Below are 16,392 nucleotides of genomic sequence, written 5' to 3'. Positions count from 1 at the left end.
CCTAAAAGCCATCTTCACCTAATCACTCTACAGGTATCTGAAATTGTGTATGCCCAGATAGAAATAAAATTTGTCATCTCTTCTTACTTGATAGAGTCCTCCTTTTGCCTCCAAACGTGTTATTGCTCATGTATTCTTTTTCAATGAATAGTGCCCAACCAGAAAATCTGGTATTCATCCTACATTCCTTCCCATCCACATGTTACATCTCATCAGACATCAGATCCTATTGGTATTTGGATCAAAATCAAGTCCTGTTGATTTTGTCTTTAAAAAAACTCTGCCCTTTCCTTCTGCCCTTTCCCATCTCTCCATTTCTACTGCCCTATTTCAGGCATTCATTTCCCTTGCCTGGTCTCCAGGCCTCTGTGGTGAGCTTTCTCACCCAGATAGCTAGCTGGTCATGTCACTTTCCTATTCTCATTCATTGGCCCGAATTGAGAGATATTATCAATTTCTTAGTGCAACAAAGCTCTTCCAAATCTGATCTAACTTGATCTGAGCCTGTCTCTGTCTCCCACCACATTTTCCCCTACGTCTATATGCTTAGCAAAACCAAATTACCCATGGTTTCTGAAAACAAATAGCTTGTCTGCCTTCTTGCTTTGGCTACTCCTTCAGCTGTATCCTACCCTCTTTTCCTCTGGATAAACTCATCTTCCTCTGAGAATCAGTTTCCTAAAATAATCTCCCCTCACTTAACCAGGTGCTTAGGCCCTATTTCAATGATCCCAGCATATCTTGTTCACACTCCAGAACTGATCACAATTTAATACAATTGTTTTCTTTCCCATTATGTAAGTTTTGTGAGAATAGGATTTGTTTATTCAATATTTACACACCACAAACTAGAATAATGTCCAGTGCAGAATAAGTAAGTCTCCGTTGATATTTGTTGCTAAATGACTTAATGTGAAAGTTAAGAGCCACTGTGAAAATTTTACTCTAAAGTACAATCAGTGACTCGGAGAGAGAATTATCCTTTTATTTGTCTTTTTTCAGTTTACAATACTAATTTTTTTCATGTTTTACAACTTTATTTAGATATGTTACAGACAAACTATACATACTTAAAATGTACAATTTGATGAGTTTTGACAGATACATCACTACCATTAATACAATCAAGATGCTGACCAATTCCATCACTCTCAAAAGTTTTCTTCCTTTGTAATCATCTTTCTCTTCACTCCTGTCCACAGATAACCACTGATCTGCTGTTCTGTCACTAGAATTGAATATAAATGAAAATTTGTATTTATGAACTAATAGAATATGGACTCTCTTTTTTAATCTGGATTCTTTCATGCAGAATAATAAATCTGAGATTCATTCATGTTGTTACTTGTGTCACTTGTTTCTTTTTATTGTTGAGGAATGTTCAGTTGCATGGAAATCACATTCTAATTTCTTATTTTAACATCACCATTAGAAATCAGGTGAGGTACACAACATTATAAATCAATTATACTTCAATTAAAAAATAATATAAAATAAAAGCTTAACTCTCCCAAAAAAAATCAGGTCAGGCAATTACTATATCCCCACTGTAGAGATAATAGAGGCTCATCAGACACACTGATTTGCTGAAGACTATAGCAGTTCCCATTAAAAGGGCTTTACAGGTCTTCTGACGCCCAAGTCCAGCACTCTTTTATACAGGTTTCATACAGGCTGCCAAGTGAGAGCAGAGAAGATAATGCAGACCCTCAATCCAAAGTTGCTGCATCTCCAGCTAGCCCAGAGCTTGGACTACAACAGGGTCCACTTCACAAGTCTCCAAGGCTACAGAGACATTAATGTAGTGAATAAAGCATAGGCTTTGGAGTCAGGGACTTAGATTCCAATCCTGGCTCTACTACTTAGTATGTGACCTTGAATAAGTTACTGAACCTCTCACCAAAACACAGGGATAATACTTATCTCTCCAAGTTGTTGTGAGATCTCATTATTACGTAGAACAATTATTCTTTCAACATTTATTGATGGCTTAAGTACCGGTCACTGTTCAGTGGTTAAACCCACAGTAAGTGTAGGATCAATGCTAGCAGTGATCTGAGAGAGACACATGTTCTCCTCTGCTGCATCCACAGGGGTCCAGCCCCCTCACCCCCGACAGCAGTGTAGCTATGCTTGTAGCAGCCCCACCAGGAAGAAGCACCACAGATCGAGTGATTACATTCCAGGAAGAAGCCCACATCTTTCCCATTGCCCTACTAAGAGGAAGGTCAGGGTCAAGCTTCTTTCAAGGACAGCCCAGAGGTAGATATTAACATGAATGAATCTCTCAAATAGCAGCTTCCCCAAAAGGACAAGAGGGTCATCCCTTTCATTCAGCAGCACAGAAGTCCGGTTGGAGTGGGACTGGAGGGGAGGGGTATAGGTGAGTGGTAGAGTAAGTGCTTAGCATGCATGACGTTCTGAGTTCAATCTCCAGTAACTCCATTAAAAAATAAGTAAGTAAATAAATAAATAAACCTAATCTCCCTCCTTCCCCCACCAAACGACAACAACAAAAAAAGAAAGAGTGAGGCTAACTCTGCTGCCTCTTAAGAGCAAGGATCCTTAGTCCAAAGTCAGGGAATGACAGGCTTGAGGTGGGTGTGCATTGGTGGGTGGGAATAGGCAGTATATGGGATCCACAAGCCCTAGAAAGTTGTTTCTAAGAGTTTTTGTAAAAATTTGTGTATACACCTCCTAGAAAGAACCATTACATATATCAGCTTCTCAAAGGTTCATGTCCCTAAAGAGGAACCACTGTTTCAAGATGATTACGAAGGTGGGAGAAAGGAAAGGGTCTTAGTTTTTCCCATTCAGGGCAGCCTCCCTGCTAGCCCAAGCTCAGAGTTGCTACAAACAATACCCTCTCACATCCACTCCCTACCCAAGTCTGGCCTCCAGCCACAATACCCCAGAAAACAGACACAGAGAGATCTCAGGGATAAAGGTCTTTATTCAACAAAGTTATCTCAGTCAGTAACAAAAGAACAGGAGGTAACAATTCCCCCAAAGGTCTGGAACAGTGTCCACCCCTGGCAACAGGAAGCACAGCCCACTGACATATCAGCTACAGCTCAGAGCCTGTGGTGGCCATTTAGAGGTCATAGTTGGGGTTCTTCCGAAGGATAACAAAACCTTCCAGAATGGGGGTGACAGGAAGAAACTCCTCAGTGGCCAATTCTGCCCGCTCCCCGTGAGCCAACAACACTGGGGTTGTGTGTGTCTGGAACCCTGTGATGGTCTTCGGCTTGCCGGCCTGGCCCACCACATCCACTGCCTGTTGGGTGAGAAAGCTGAGATGAAGGAACTCTGGATAGGAGTGCAGCAGCAACCCAGTGCCCATACCAGTTTCAAAGAAGCAGGGATATATGCATTCTGTAAGCTCTAGAATACAGCCTGAGCCCTCCCCTGTGTTCAACCCCTCACCTGGCCCACACGGACAGACACTGGCAATGGCCGCAGCTCCTCATCGAATGTGACCAGCATTCGGGGCTGCATGGCAGCCACCAGTCCATACAATACATAGTGTGACTTGCCTAGGATGACTGAAGGAAGAATACAGGACAAATGTAGTTAGAGGCATCAGGGCAGACCTGGCCTAAACCCTGGGACCCACTCCAGCCCTGGCTCTTTAACCCCTCAATAACATTGCTGAACCCACAACCTTCCCTACTACGAACAGGAGATGCAACCACCTTACTCTGCCTACAGCCTGCAGACTTGATCACTTTTCCCCAGTCACTGAGGGGCAGAAACTGGGCTCAGTTTTGCATCCTCAAAAGAAAATCTCTTTGGGCCAGATCAAAAGTATAGGAGATGAAAGTCTTATGAGGCTCAAAGAACCTTAGGAACCCAGAGTGGTACAGAGTTAACTCAGAGTCTTGCTCCTAAGTTCCCAAGGTGTCCCTGGTAGGGGTGGAGAAAGGGCACCATGTGCCACCATAGAAAATTCCTGACAGCAACTCACTGTTGCGGACATCCAGGAAAGAGACAAGCACAGTGAGCAGCCCAGCCACAGCCACTTGACTCATAAGCTGCCGGTCACTGTGGTAGGGGCAGAGGGTGAGCGTGCCCTTCCCTAAATGTGTTAGGCCCTGAAAAAAAAGAGAGAAGTGGAGATGGGGAGTCACACCTGAGGAAAACTCACATAACCTGGCCACAAAGAAACCCCACAACTTGCTCACATTCTCCCTTCCAGGCCGAATGCAAGGTCCCCTTCACATAGCGTTGGGTCTCCCTTTCATCACACAGACACCTCCCTTGGCACACTTGCTCTAAGGAGAAGAGTTCTATTCTTTACCTGCGCCAAGCGCACCATGAAGAGGTTGTTGGGGTCCTTAGCATGATACTGGGCTAACTGGCGCAGCATTGCAGCCAGACGGGCATTATTGGTACCTGGAAATGTTAAGCATAATTACAGAGACTTGAAAAAAGGGCCTCAACCTTTCCCCCAAGGTGCTTATGATCTCTTTCTGATTGGTACTCACCACTGCCCACCATGCCCATGGCAAAGATGGAATTATAGGAAACTTCTGGATCAGCATCATGAGAGAATTTGCTTAGGGTATCCAGGATGTTGAGTCGTGGATTTGAAACAGAGATTAAAGCCAGTGCTAAAGGCACAGCCCTTCGGAGTGTAGGCTCCCCATATCTCAGCTGGTGATAAAAGAAAGTAACAAGGAAACTACAGAAAGCAGCAAAAACAAGCTTGGTTTTAGGAACTGACTGACAGGTAAAAGGGGCCTTAACCAATTTTTGTAGAAAGAGCACAGCAAAAAGACCATTTCTCCACTGAGAAAACTCAACAGAGAAGTCTCCTGGGCATCAAAGGAGGACCTGAGAGGAACTTCAGGTATCAAAGCCAATGTAATTCCAATCTTCTCCTACTTACCAGGTGGCCAAAGGTTCGTAGTGCCATCTCTGCACCAATCTCCTCCCCCATAGCAATAAGGGCGATCCCCAGCACAGCCACTCCCTGCAAGTGAAGAGGCAGCAGAACCCAATGAGCTCAGGGAACTAAAAACTCACCCTTGACTCAAACCCCATCTAAGAAAAGAAAAAAAAAAAAAGCCGTCCTGTGAGGCACACCCTGATCCCCCATTTTTGAACCCAGTCTCATGCTATACACAGCGATACCCAGAGGGGCTCAAAAATGAGCGCAAACCCACGCTTATCTTTTCTCAGAGCCTCATGTGGACTGTGCCCAACTGCCCACAGAACCTGATGTGCTCCCATGTCAGCAGGGGCTTCCTTCTTGTCCTTGTCCTTCTTTTCCTTCTTGTCTTTGTCCTCCTCCTTTTCCTTGGAGTCAAAGTGTTCACTGCAAATGTGGAGCAGCTGCTGCACCTTCAGCACATTCCCAGAACCTGTGGCAGAGTGTAATGGCAAGGAAGGGTAGAAATGAGAAGACACCAAGGAAAAGCTTACTCTAGGAACAGAAGCTAAAGAACTGAAGGCAGATCAAAATGACTGAGAAAGGAGAAACTGTCTGAAAAAAGGTCCAAGAGAAAAGTGAAGAGTCACCAGAGAAGAACAAAGACAGACCTGCATAGGCACACACATCCACCAGCGTGTTGGCAAAACTGCGGAACGGCTCTGACACAACCTCCAGTGCAGCCAGGATGGCTTCGATGGCCTCTCCCTTCCCTACAGGAGAGATTCAAGGGGTCAGAGGACACATAGTCCCTTCCAGCACAGCCTGACACATAAACCCTCCTTGTTGTACCCAGTTACTATCAGCCTTTTGCCCAGAGACACCTCCTCACCCAGGTGGTTGAGGCCCAGTCCAAGAGGAAGCCAACGGGCATAAGTGTCCTTGAGCTCAGTCTCTGACTTCTCCATGATGGTCTGAAGGATAGTGGAAGTGACATCGCCATTGCAGGATCCCACTGCTATCATTCCACATGCTAAAGCTGTCACACCTGCCACCTAGAAACAGGAAAAGCATTTACACATGCAAAGTTATTAAAACAGTTGTTTACCTATCTTGATTCAAAATAGCCAATTTCATAGTTCACTGAAACCACATAAGGTAATAATCCCTTTCTGGTGGTAGATCAGAATAACAACAGCAGCAACCACTCACTGAATACTTACTGCACATCAGCCACTACGCCAAACGCTTTGTGTATTATTAACATTTAATCCTCACAACGCCATGAAGCAGGTCCTGCTATTATTCCTCTTTTATTGATGAAAAAAATGATACCTGAAGAGATTCAGTTACATGTCCAAGATCACACTGCTTGTAAGCAAAGGTGGCAGAATCTGAACTGAGGTTTTTCTGACTAAAATCTTTGCTTTTAGCCACAATACTATATCTAACAATCACTAAAATGATTCTGCACAAGTAAGAAAATTCAAAGTTGGCTAATGACTAAAACAGTGAGTGAGAATTACCCATCCCAAGCTAGGTTAAGTTACTCCCCACTCTATTCTGGTACTTCTTCATGGATACCAAGGGCTGGAACTCAACACCAAAATGTTAACTCTTTATCCTCAATATCACCTGAAGTCAATTCCAGGCAATTTTACTGAAATGATACACCTTCCCCTCACACACATACACTTTTTTCCCACTATTTATCACAGAGACTGGTAGGACTAAGAGCACCTTCCCTATCTCCCCTAAATAACCAAGAGCCTCTACTCACCTCCATGCTGGACTTGGAATCTCCCATCACAGGTAGTAGCAGTGTTAGAACATCTTCACGATTGGAACCAGCATAGGCCAAGCCAAGCCTGCAAAAGCCAGGGAGAGGCAGGTCCCCGACACACATCCAAGGATAACACAAGGAAGAAACAAAATAAGGCTTGGTCATTGCAACAGTCACCAAGAGCCAAAACTCAACAGGCACAGTGGTAGTCTTTGGCAATACAAAGGTGAAGGGCCCAATTCTGTTTTCACAGAGCTTACAGTCTGAGCACCACCAGGAGAAGCAAGAAGCCTTACCCAAAGATGGAACCAAGTCTCATGGTATTGCTGTTGTGGAGGACATAGTCTGAGAGCAGTGCCAAAGCAGGGTCACACTCATTCCGGACCCCAGAGTTCACGATGCCACAGGCCAGGAGGGCTCCTGACTGCAAAATGCAAACAGATTCTTCACTCAGGGTACTCTACATTCCTCACCACAAAGGATGCAACATGGGCCTCATTACAGCACTGCCTTACTGGAGTTTAAAACCAGGTAGACCTTACCAGTGAAAGGGAAGCCCTGAGGGCCCTAGAACATTGGCAAGGTACAGGGGAGACTGGTTGTCCACGTTAGTGGATTGTGCTCAAACCCACCTTGATATAATCCTCAGAAGAGTACAGGTACTTGTCAATCTGGGTAAGGCCACCATCCACATCCCACAGTAGAATCATGCCAAGGGATGCAGCTGCACTCAACATCCCTAAACCGAGAAAAAATCTTTCAGTCTTAAAATGGCCCTGCCCTGAGAAAACTGTTATAAAGAGCTCTCCAAAGACCAGCCCTGGGGATCCCTTGTCAGGTTAACATATGAACATAGGAGGACAACACAAGTGACCAAAGCTACACCAACATAAAGTAGGAACAGAATTATACCATGGTCCTTGTTCTTGTAAAGCCATTTGTTGCCATCATCAGTCAGGAGCTTGTCCTGGCCAAATGCTGCATTCACAAAGCCGTTCACAAAAGAGGAGGCCAGGTTCATTCGGGCAGAGTCCACTTGAGAGCCACTGCCCCCAAACCCTGCAAAGGCAAGAAATGAGGAAAGAAAGCTTTAGAGTAGGACAAGAAAGGAACACGACATGGCAGCTTGTCTCTGATTCTGAGGTGGCCCCCTAGGATCTTCTATCTATGCCCCCAACAGTGACCTAGAGAAAAGGTATGTAGGAATTCTGAGTTCTATAGGACAAGCATGTTGGGCCAAGCCATCACTCTCAGTACAAGGGACATAATTACCAATCCTCCAATCCCCACACACATGGGGATGGCTACTCACTGTTGTTCTCTAGATGGGTTTTATAGATGTCATCAGGTACCTTGGGCTCCATGATGTCCAGCTGAAGAGAAGTCAGAGGGTCACAACTGCTCCCCCAGTCCTCCCCTAGCTGTCCCTTCTGTTATCCCATTGAATGACAATTCTAACCAAGGAGAGTCTAGTCAGAGGCACAGTCAGGGAGGTGAAATGCCAAGCAGAATCACAAGCAAAAACCTTGATGGAAAAGGGCAATGAATCTCTCACCTCCCGAGCTAATGCCAAGAAGTTGCTGTTGAGCTGTACATTGGACATGATCTCTGTCAGGTCTTCATACTCCTCCACATCTTCACTCAGCTCTAAAAACACCCCATGCCGGCCTAGCATGAATGCCATTTGCTTCTGTACAACCCTGTGGGAGAGAGTCATCACATCTGCTCAACCCTCATCCACTAAGGGCACAGAAAAACACTTCAAGCCCTAACCACAAACTACAAGTCCCAGCACTTCATGCAAATGTCCCATCCATGAGCTTATCTCTCCCCCTGCCAACTTCTTCCTTTACATACACATCCTTGCAGGAGGTAAAAATATCTTCTACCAGCTCCATGTCATTGAGCATCAGTGCCAATCTTAGAGCTTCAGGGAAGCGACTGAACTTTCGGAACACACCCAAGGCACAACGCAGCAAGGCGGAGTTCTCAGGCTCGGGTACATAATTCACACAACTACAAAGGTAAAAGTAATAAAGGAATCAGAAAGTCCCAGACATTCATTTATCCCATTTAATTCACTGACCCAAAACAAATATACTGAATGCCTACTATATACTAGGCATTATGCTAGTTCTTGGGACTACTAAGGAGACATGCTTCTGTCCTCAAGAAGCTCACAGATGTCAACAAGTTAACTACAGCTTGATTGCTACCTTCAAAGCAGATGCTCTTGGAGAATAATGGAGGCACAACTGAGAAAGAAGTGCTGGAGAGGGTAGGCCTGCCACCAATCCCTACCTTGCTCACTCACCTGGTGAGATAGAGGCAGACCTTGGCATATGCATTCTCATCAATGTCTTTTTCCAGCATATCCACCTGCTCAATTTCCATGAGTAGGTCGCAGGCCTCGTGCTCTGCATTGTGGGCCATGTTGTAGGGGACAATCTCCTTCACCAGGGTCAACAGTGGCTCCCGCTGCGTCTTCTCTGCATCATCCAGCTCCTGCCACTCCTTAGCCACTTCTCCTGCCAGATGCCTATGGACAGGCCCAAACCATTAGGGGAGCACAGATTCATGGGAAGCACTTCCCTGTGGATCAAGGAATTCAGTGTCTGGGAAACTCAATGCACTGGTACTTCAAGAAAGAACTCAGAACTATACCTCAGAACTCCCTTCAGACTCCCAAAAAGAAAAGGTCTTACCTGACATACTCATGACCCCATGATGCCAATTCCTCCTGGGAGCCCACTAGACGATATTTGAGGCACTCACGCTCCCCACTCATGGTCATGGCCAAAACTGAGATAATGTCAGCAGCAAAACGCTATAAAGAAACAAATCCTTTGAAGTCAAATCTAGGGTAAAACTAATGTTACATTATGGAATCAACAGCACTGTCACTATCCCCAAAATTAAATGTTAATTACATTACCAGCCTTGGTACTAAAAATTTAAACATGTTATCTCAACTAAGCCTCATAATAACCCTAAGGTTAGTTTTGCTGTCTCCCTTTTGAACCAACATGGCTGAAGGGTGGTAACAAGGGGAGAGTGAAGAAAGATGGAGACTGAATTTTATTCCAATTGCAATAATAAAACTTACAAGGTTTTAAGGAGAAAAGACTCATACACTAGAAAGATCACTATGGCTGCTGTATGAAAAACTGTGTAGGAGGTCACAGACAAAAGGAAGAGTCAGTTAGGAGGCTGCTACAGTAGTTCAGATGAGAATTAGAAATTTCCTGGATTAGGATTGTATCAATAGGCAGAAAAGTTACTGAACTGGGGCTATATTTCAGAGATGAAACAAATGAAAGTACATGGTGTATAAAGTACAGACAAAAATTAAGGTTAAAAGTAAGTTAATAATAAATAGGCCATGATAATGGTATCTCAAGGTGCAACATAAATGACAGAAATACTGTTTTTTCTGAAGACAATCTTCGTGTCAGTTCTTATGTGAGCATTTTGACTATGATGAGCTCTGTTCAACTAGCTCAGATCTCAGATCCACCAGTCTTCCTGTGACTCACCATGTGCCCCATGGTCTAGATGAAAAGGAATTACTAAACTAAGCCTCCACCAGCTTTGGAAATAGTTTTACCTTATTCTCTCCAGGGGCCATGTTCTCATAGATTTCCTTCAGTTTGCCATAGTGTGGACGCAGAAATTTGAGAGGCTTGGGCACTGAAGTCATGGAAGTTGTGGAAGAACGAATCTGCCTCCGCAGTTCCTCCAAGGCTGGTCGGTATAGGGATGTGTCCTTTTCCTGATCAGGAGACATTAGGGCTCAGACAAAAGGAGTCTCATCCCTTAAGTCATAATAGAGGTATTTAACAACTCCTCTAGGAAAGTTAACTGTGCCTTATTGATCTATGATTGCCCAACTCCCTGCACACTGCCTGCCACAAAAACAAATGACTCCACTTAAAGAGTTCAAGAACTGCTTCTCCTACAAGAGAAAACTACAAAATCTTTCAAATATCTTTTGTTACTCCCCGACCCTGACGATAACATTGTCATAACACAGACCCTAAAATACAGTTCATCTCTCCCTATACCTCAGAGTTGTTGCACCAAGTTGAAATAATTCAAAGAAGGAAAGATCCACATATGCACCTGCTCATGATAACATTGTGACTCACCCCGAGTCGTTCCACGAGCATCTCCAGTTCATCCTGAAGTTGTTTGTCCTCCTCAGACTGGAGATTGGGGGAAGAAGCTCATCAAGAGAAGGAATCCCAAACACATCCTCCTCCCATTCACCCTAGGGCAGGTGGAGAGTAAGCCTGCCTCCTTAGAAGGGACCAAGTGGACAAAGGAAGAGAGCGGGAATGGGAAACCCTGATGGGAAGGCAGCCTGGCTTCTGGGTCAGGCTCTGCTTGGACGCCGTTCTAAAAAACGGGGTGACAATGACCCGCCCGGGCCCACCTCAAGAGGCAGTAGAGAGGACTGGTAGAAGCGGCGGAGGTGACAGAGCGGAATGGAGGATGAGGGACAGAGAGGCGGGGTGCCGGGAGCCCCGAGGGCCGCCCCATCCGCCCTCTCCGGGGCGCCGTGGGGCGGTTGGGAGTCGGGCCCGGGGCCTGAGGAGCCGTCGTGACTCAGCCTGCGGCCTCCTCCGCCGGTTCCTGGGGCCGCGCCTCACCAGCTCCTGCTCTTTGTCCTTGTCCCCGGCATCCCGCCGCTCCTTGCCGCTCGGCTTCTCGTCCCCGCCACCGGGGGACGTCGCTGGGGGCTGCTGGGTCTGCAGAGGTGCCTTGTCCCGGTTGCCCTCCTCCATCTCCGCCGCCACTGCCGACCGGCTGCGCGCGCACCGCCCGCACCGCCCCGTTTCCCAGATGGCCTCGCGCGCGTCGCCCACGGCGCCCCTCTTTCTCGAGAGCCCGCCTGCGACCGGAAACGCCGCGGAGACTCGCCCACCCCCGCGGCCTGGGACTCCCAGCCCTCGGATCCCGCCCTCCGAAGTCGTCTGAAAACTACAATTCCCAGCCTCCCGCGCGCCATAGGCGCCGCCCCGGCTCGGACCTGGAGTTTCCTGAACGCGGTCTGGGATTCAGGTGCGCCCGCGGCTGTAGATACTGAGCCGGCTGCGAGCCGAGACCGCCAGTAGGTTTCCACATAGCAGTGTGAATACTACCCACAGTGACACCCCAGTTGGCTGTGTGGTGGGACAAACGGACAAACGGATTCTTGAAATCCAGGACGCTTGATTGCCGTCTGTTTGAAGTCTATGTAATCTGTCTAGCCCCACACCACTGTGGAATATTAACCTCATAACATTCCCCAGCCAGATGAGTGCTCTAATATTACCATGAGGATGTGGATACCACCTTAAATCCACGTGCGGAGCCAGTGGATCTAATGCGAAGATCTGGAGTTAAAAATGGAACAAGATAAGGTTTTGTCCTCAGTCTGTCTTTTGTCTTCCTCTCCCCTTTATGACTTAGAAGAAATGTAACCGACACTGTTTATGTCAGAACTGATTTTAAAGTGTATATATTGTTCACACAACCTTTTGAGTTTGGTAGGATTGTGTCCATTTTACAAAGGAAGTCGTATAGTAAGTAGTAAAATCAGGATATGAATCTTGACCTTTCAGTCTCTGAAGCTCTTGACTGTTTCAGACAAACCTCAAAGTTCTTCAGTTTGGGCTATGCGTATGTGTGTCCAGAAGGTGAGAAAACAGGAAGAAACTCTTCTCCCCTTCATATGATGAGAACACTCACCATTTGGCCTGGAGTCTTATTTAATGGGTTCTGAGGCAATAAAGAATGCAGAAAGTGTTGGGGGGGGGAATAAATCCTGGCATAGCACAGATAGCACTGAATGAATGTTGGCTAAATATTTATAGAGATATAGATGTAAAGGTCTGATGTCCATTTTAAAACGTGTTGCTCTTTTCCACTCTGTGCTTGGATTCCGAGGATGACCTTTCATTTCCATCACCAACAGAAATTGGGCGGTCCATACCTGTTCTGCCTATTCTATCTCTGGCTTTGTCACACTTTCTTCAGTCATCTGTAGATGTATTTCTTCTAAATCTCTTTTTCCATGACTTCCTTCTGTCAGATCTCAGATTTTGTCTCAGTCATATCCCAACCAGTACCTTAGAAGAGATGAGGTGATGTGGCATAAAGCACAGGCTATTTACAGGCAGTGACTCCAGATGAAAAGTATCAAATATTTGTTGTACTATGTTTCAACTTTTTTGTAGGTTTAAAATGTTTCAAAATAGAAGTTGGGGTGGGTGGGAGAACATAAACTTTAGAGAGGACAGATCTGGTGTTTAAAACCAAATTCTGCCCTTCACCAGCTGTGATACTTGGGCAAGCTTCCTAACCTCTCTCAGCTTGGTTTCTTCTGTGAACTGTGGGTAGTAAAGTATCTCCCTCCTAAGTTTTTATGACAATGAAAATAAGACAATGTATAATAAGTGCCAAGCTAGTTGCTTGGCAACTGGAGAGGAAGCAGTTGTCATTTTCCAGCTACCTCATATCTGCAGGGCTGTCTGTCCCTTGCTTGCCACCTCCAAGCACTCAAGACCCAAGCCTCTCTGGCCAAATGCAAATGTCTGGCAAGTATATTCAAGGCCTCACAATAACATTGATATCCTGCCTCAAGCTTCACTTCAGTCAAATTGCTCTCCCAGAAGCACTCCTTCCTACCATTTGGCCAAATCCCCAGCCTTGTAGTCAAATTGCTCTCCGATCAGGGGGTAGCCCATCACCTGTCCCTTCCTACCACCTTCCTTCAAATTGCATCCACAAACCAGCCGTGCTTCCCCCAAATTCATGGCCTGAGCTGTAGAGCTGCACATCTGCTGGATGGCTCTACTCATCTGAGACTCTTTCAACCCAAAACATCACTTTTGTAACACCAGAAATGCTCCAGGCAGGATACAGCATTGCACTGTTTCCACTGAGTTGCTACATTCTTTGTGTGATATTTTTCCAAATCAGATTGCACTGTGGCCCTTCATACTGCTAATTCCAGGAATGAAAGCAGATGTTACAATACCTTCTTTTTCATACCTACTGTTACAACTTCCCTTCTCCAGACTCTTACCTCTCGTTATGCCCCCTTTCATCTACCCACTTCTGATCAGCCTAAACATTTCACCATCTCTGAACATATCCTGCCCCTTCGAGCTGATAAACCTTTTCACATTGCTATTCCTTCTGTATGGAATACCCTTCCCTGTTTTCATCTAGCAAATTCTCCCATCCTCTGTACTCCAGCTCAGTACCACCTGTGCAGGAACCCTTTCTTCTTCTATCCTTCAAGTTACTCATTTCTTCCCTGTGCTTCTACCGTGCTTGGTACATACCTCTCCCTCCCTCTTCTCTGAGCTCTTAGAGGACAGGTGCGTCTTACTCATCTTTGGGCCCCTAGCACCCAATCTAATGCTTGGCTTGTGGTAAGCCTTAACAGATATTTGTTGGATAAATGAATGAGTGAAAGGCTTTGCATTTATCTTCAGAACATCTTTGTGTGCAATGGCCCACTCAGGGCTCTCTTTGCAGCCCAGAGTTCAGCATTGGGAAACTGTCAGGTGTCTCCATTTGTGAGTCATGATAGATCTACTGAAACTGTGCTTATCTTATGGGAAACTCTCTTCCAACTTGACATTTCCAGAGTACTTCCAAGTGTGAAACCATACTGTGTGGCACATGTTACCTTACTCTGCATGGGAATGAGTCAAACTTCCAATGGGACAGTGTAGGGTGTGGCTCAGCTACCTTACTAATAACTGCTCTCATGTGTCCACCCAGGAGCACCATCTTTTATTCCCCTTTCTGCCCTAACACACTAAAGCATATCACAGAGAGAGTAGGATATAGCTCAAGTAGTAGAGTGCATGCTTAGCATGTATGAGGTTCTGGGTTCAATCCCCAGTACCTCCTCTAAGAATAAACAAGTAAATAAATCTAATTACCTATCCCCACCAAAAAAAAAAAAAAGTAAAGCATATCACAGATGCATACTTATCAGCATACTTATCAGCTTGGCAGGCCACTAAGGGTGAAGGTTATATCTGTCACCTGATGTTCACCTTACCTTGCCTCTGGAACCAAGCACCTGCAGAGTGCTCAACAAACAGTGCTACCTGGCTTAATTTCAGCTCAAAATGTGCTTAGGTTTTCTGCAGCTGCCTGGCTGCCACATGTACCTGGCCCAGGTGGCCCAGGTGACCCAGGTGAGCTGGGTGGCATAGAAATGCACCTGCTGGTGATGGCCTCACTTGGAAGCACAATGAAATTGCCCAGAAGACATATATATATGCTTAAGTCAAAACTCTGTCATGACTTAGAAGACTAAATGGTGGTGATTAAAAGCATCTGAGTTCCAAATTTGACTTTAATGTAATCTGTCTTAGCTGACACTGGAAGTTGTGTCATCTTTTTCCTTAGTTTCTTCAGTTGTAAAATAGATACAATGATAAGGCCCTCCTTACAAATTGTTACAGGAATTTAATGAGATGATGTTCTTAAAGTGCTTAAGCACAGGGTTGAGCAAAAAAGGGACTTGGTAAATGAGGGTTGCTTATCATCATCAACATCACCATCATCATCATCATTTGACACTTTGACCTTTTGCAAAAATGGGGTTTTAATGTCACAGTGGCCAGCTAGTCAGTATCCTAAGATGGCCTCTGAAGTCAGGTGTCAGGGGAAGGGCAAGACTTTATGATGCCAAGCCTCTCTCCTCTATCATTACACTGACATTATAAAGCTCATTCTCTGGGCAACACTCAAACTTCACAAGCCATTTCTTAATATTTATTTGGGTTCCAGAACTTGCTTAGCCTTTGAAGTCACTTCTTAAATTAAAGTTGATCTCGTCCTCAGAGATCATCTCATCCAACGCACTTATTTTACAGACTGCTAAGGTTACTGAGATCTGAGGAGGGAATAAGCCGTGCCTGGTGTCACACAGTTAGGGGCTGGCAGAGTTGCAGCCAGAACCTTGTTTCCAGACGTGACTGCCCTCCTCTCTCCGATACATTTTGCTGTCCCTCCTAGACTTGTGCTCTCAGAGCAGAGACTCAAGCCATGCTTCCCCTTGGTCTTGGAGTTCCCAAGGCCACTTTGCTCTGAGTAGCCAGCAATTTCCTTCCCTTGGTGAGCAGCCGCACTTCCAAGTAACTTGATAGAGACCCACATAGAGCTCTTTATGGGGACAGTCTGATGCTGGGGCAGGATTCAGACTGTGGGATATATGCTGGTACCATCACCCAGGGACCAGTGACCAGGGACCCCAGCAGCAATCACTTCCAGAGCTTCCCTCTTACCCTTCCAAACGAAATACAACCACTCCTACTTACACCTTGGGGAACACTGTTTTTAAGAGAATTGAGATTGAGATCTTTTCCACTGTTTTTCTCTGGTTCTCATTTTACAGATAAGGAAACTGAGGCATTAAGAGGTTAGGGAACAGGCTCAAGCTCTTACAGCTATCAGAGCTTCAATTTCAATCCAGGTCTCTGACTACAGAGAAGTGATTAGGGTGAGATCTGTAAAATGGAAACTGGAGCACTTATAAAATATGTTGCTGTGAGGGTCAGATGAGCTCACGAAGGTGAAAGTGCCAACAGAAGAAGGGTCACCGGAGGGAAGGAACCATCTTATTCATCTTGCATCACCAGTGCCTGGCACATTATTGGTAATCCATACACTTTAAAAAATCATCTATGAATGTATAAATAAATAAACGAATGAGTGACTAAAG

At 45.5% G+C, this 16,392-nt stretch overlaps 1 protein-coding gene across 1 annotated transcript; it reads right to left on the bottom strand.

Annotated features, from left to right (window-relative positions):
• Nucleotides 1-2,935: 2,935 nt before the first annotated feature.
• Nucleotides 2,936-11,504, bottom strand: PSMD2 (proteasome 26S subunit ubiquitin receptor, non-ATPase 2). Its single transcript, XM_010976192.3, has 21 exons — nucleotides 11,309-11,504; nucleotides 10,805-10,861; nucleotides 10,264-10,428; nucleotides 9,362-9,483; nucleotides 8,971-9,195; nucleotides 8,514-8,672; nucleotides 8,212-8,356; nucleotides 7,969-8,029; nucleotides 7,569-7,715; nucleotides 7,289-7,395; nucleotides 6,953-7,080; nucleotides 6,654-6,741; nucleotides 5,766-5,928; nucleotides 5,545-5,646; nucleotides 5,221-5,366; nucleotides 4,892-4,975; nucleotides 4,488-4,656; nucleotides 4,301-4,395; nucleotides 3,968-4,094; nucleotides 3,427-3,545; nucleotides 2,936-3,277 (listed from the first exon to the last, which is right to left on the bottom strand). The coding sequence occupies exons 1-21, from the start codon at nucleotides 11,441-11,443 to the stop codon at nucleotides 3,095-3,097; spliced, it is 2,727 nt and encodes a 908-aa protein (XP_010974494.1). The 5' UTR covers nucleotides 11,444-11,504; the 3' UTR covers nucleotides 2,936-3,094.
• Between the last annotated feature and the right edge of the window lie 4,888 nt (nucleotides 11,505-16,392).

The sequence above is a fragment of the Camelus dromedarius genome, chromosome 2 (assembly GCF_036321535.1).
Source record: "Camelus dromedarius isolate mCamDro1 chromosome 2, mCamDro1.pat, whole genome shotgun sequence".
In the NCBI taxonomy this organism is placed as follows: Eukaryota; Metazoa; Chordata; class Mammalia; order Artiodactyla; family Camelidae; genus Camelus; species Camelus dromedarius.
The sequence above is the reverse complement of the archived record's forward strand: the minus strand, read 5'-3'. Positions and strand labels throughout refer to the sequence as shown.

Coding starts and splice junctions, on each gene's coding strand:
- PSMD2 (XM_010976192.3), bottom strand. CDS start 11,443: ATGGAGGAGGGCAACCGGGACAAGGCACCTCTGCAGACCCAGCAGCCC. Junction 5,929..6,653: donor ATTCCAAGTCCAGCATGGAG/GTGAGTAGAGGC, acceptor TCCTGTTTCTAG/GTGGCAGGTGTGACAGCTTT. Junction 3,546..3,967: donor TTTCCTGGATGTCCGCAACA/GTGAGTTGCTGT, acceptor TTCTTCCTTCAG/TCATCCTAGGCAAGTCACAC.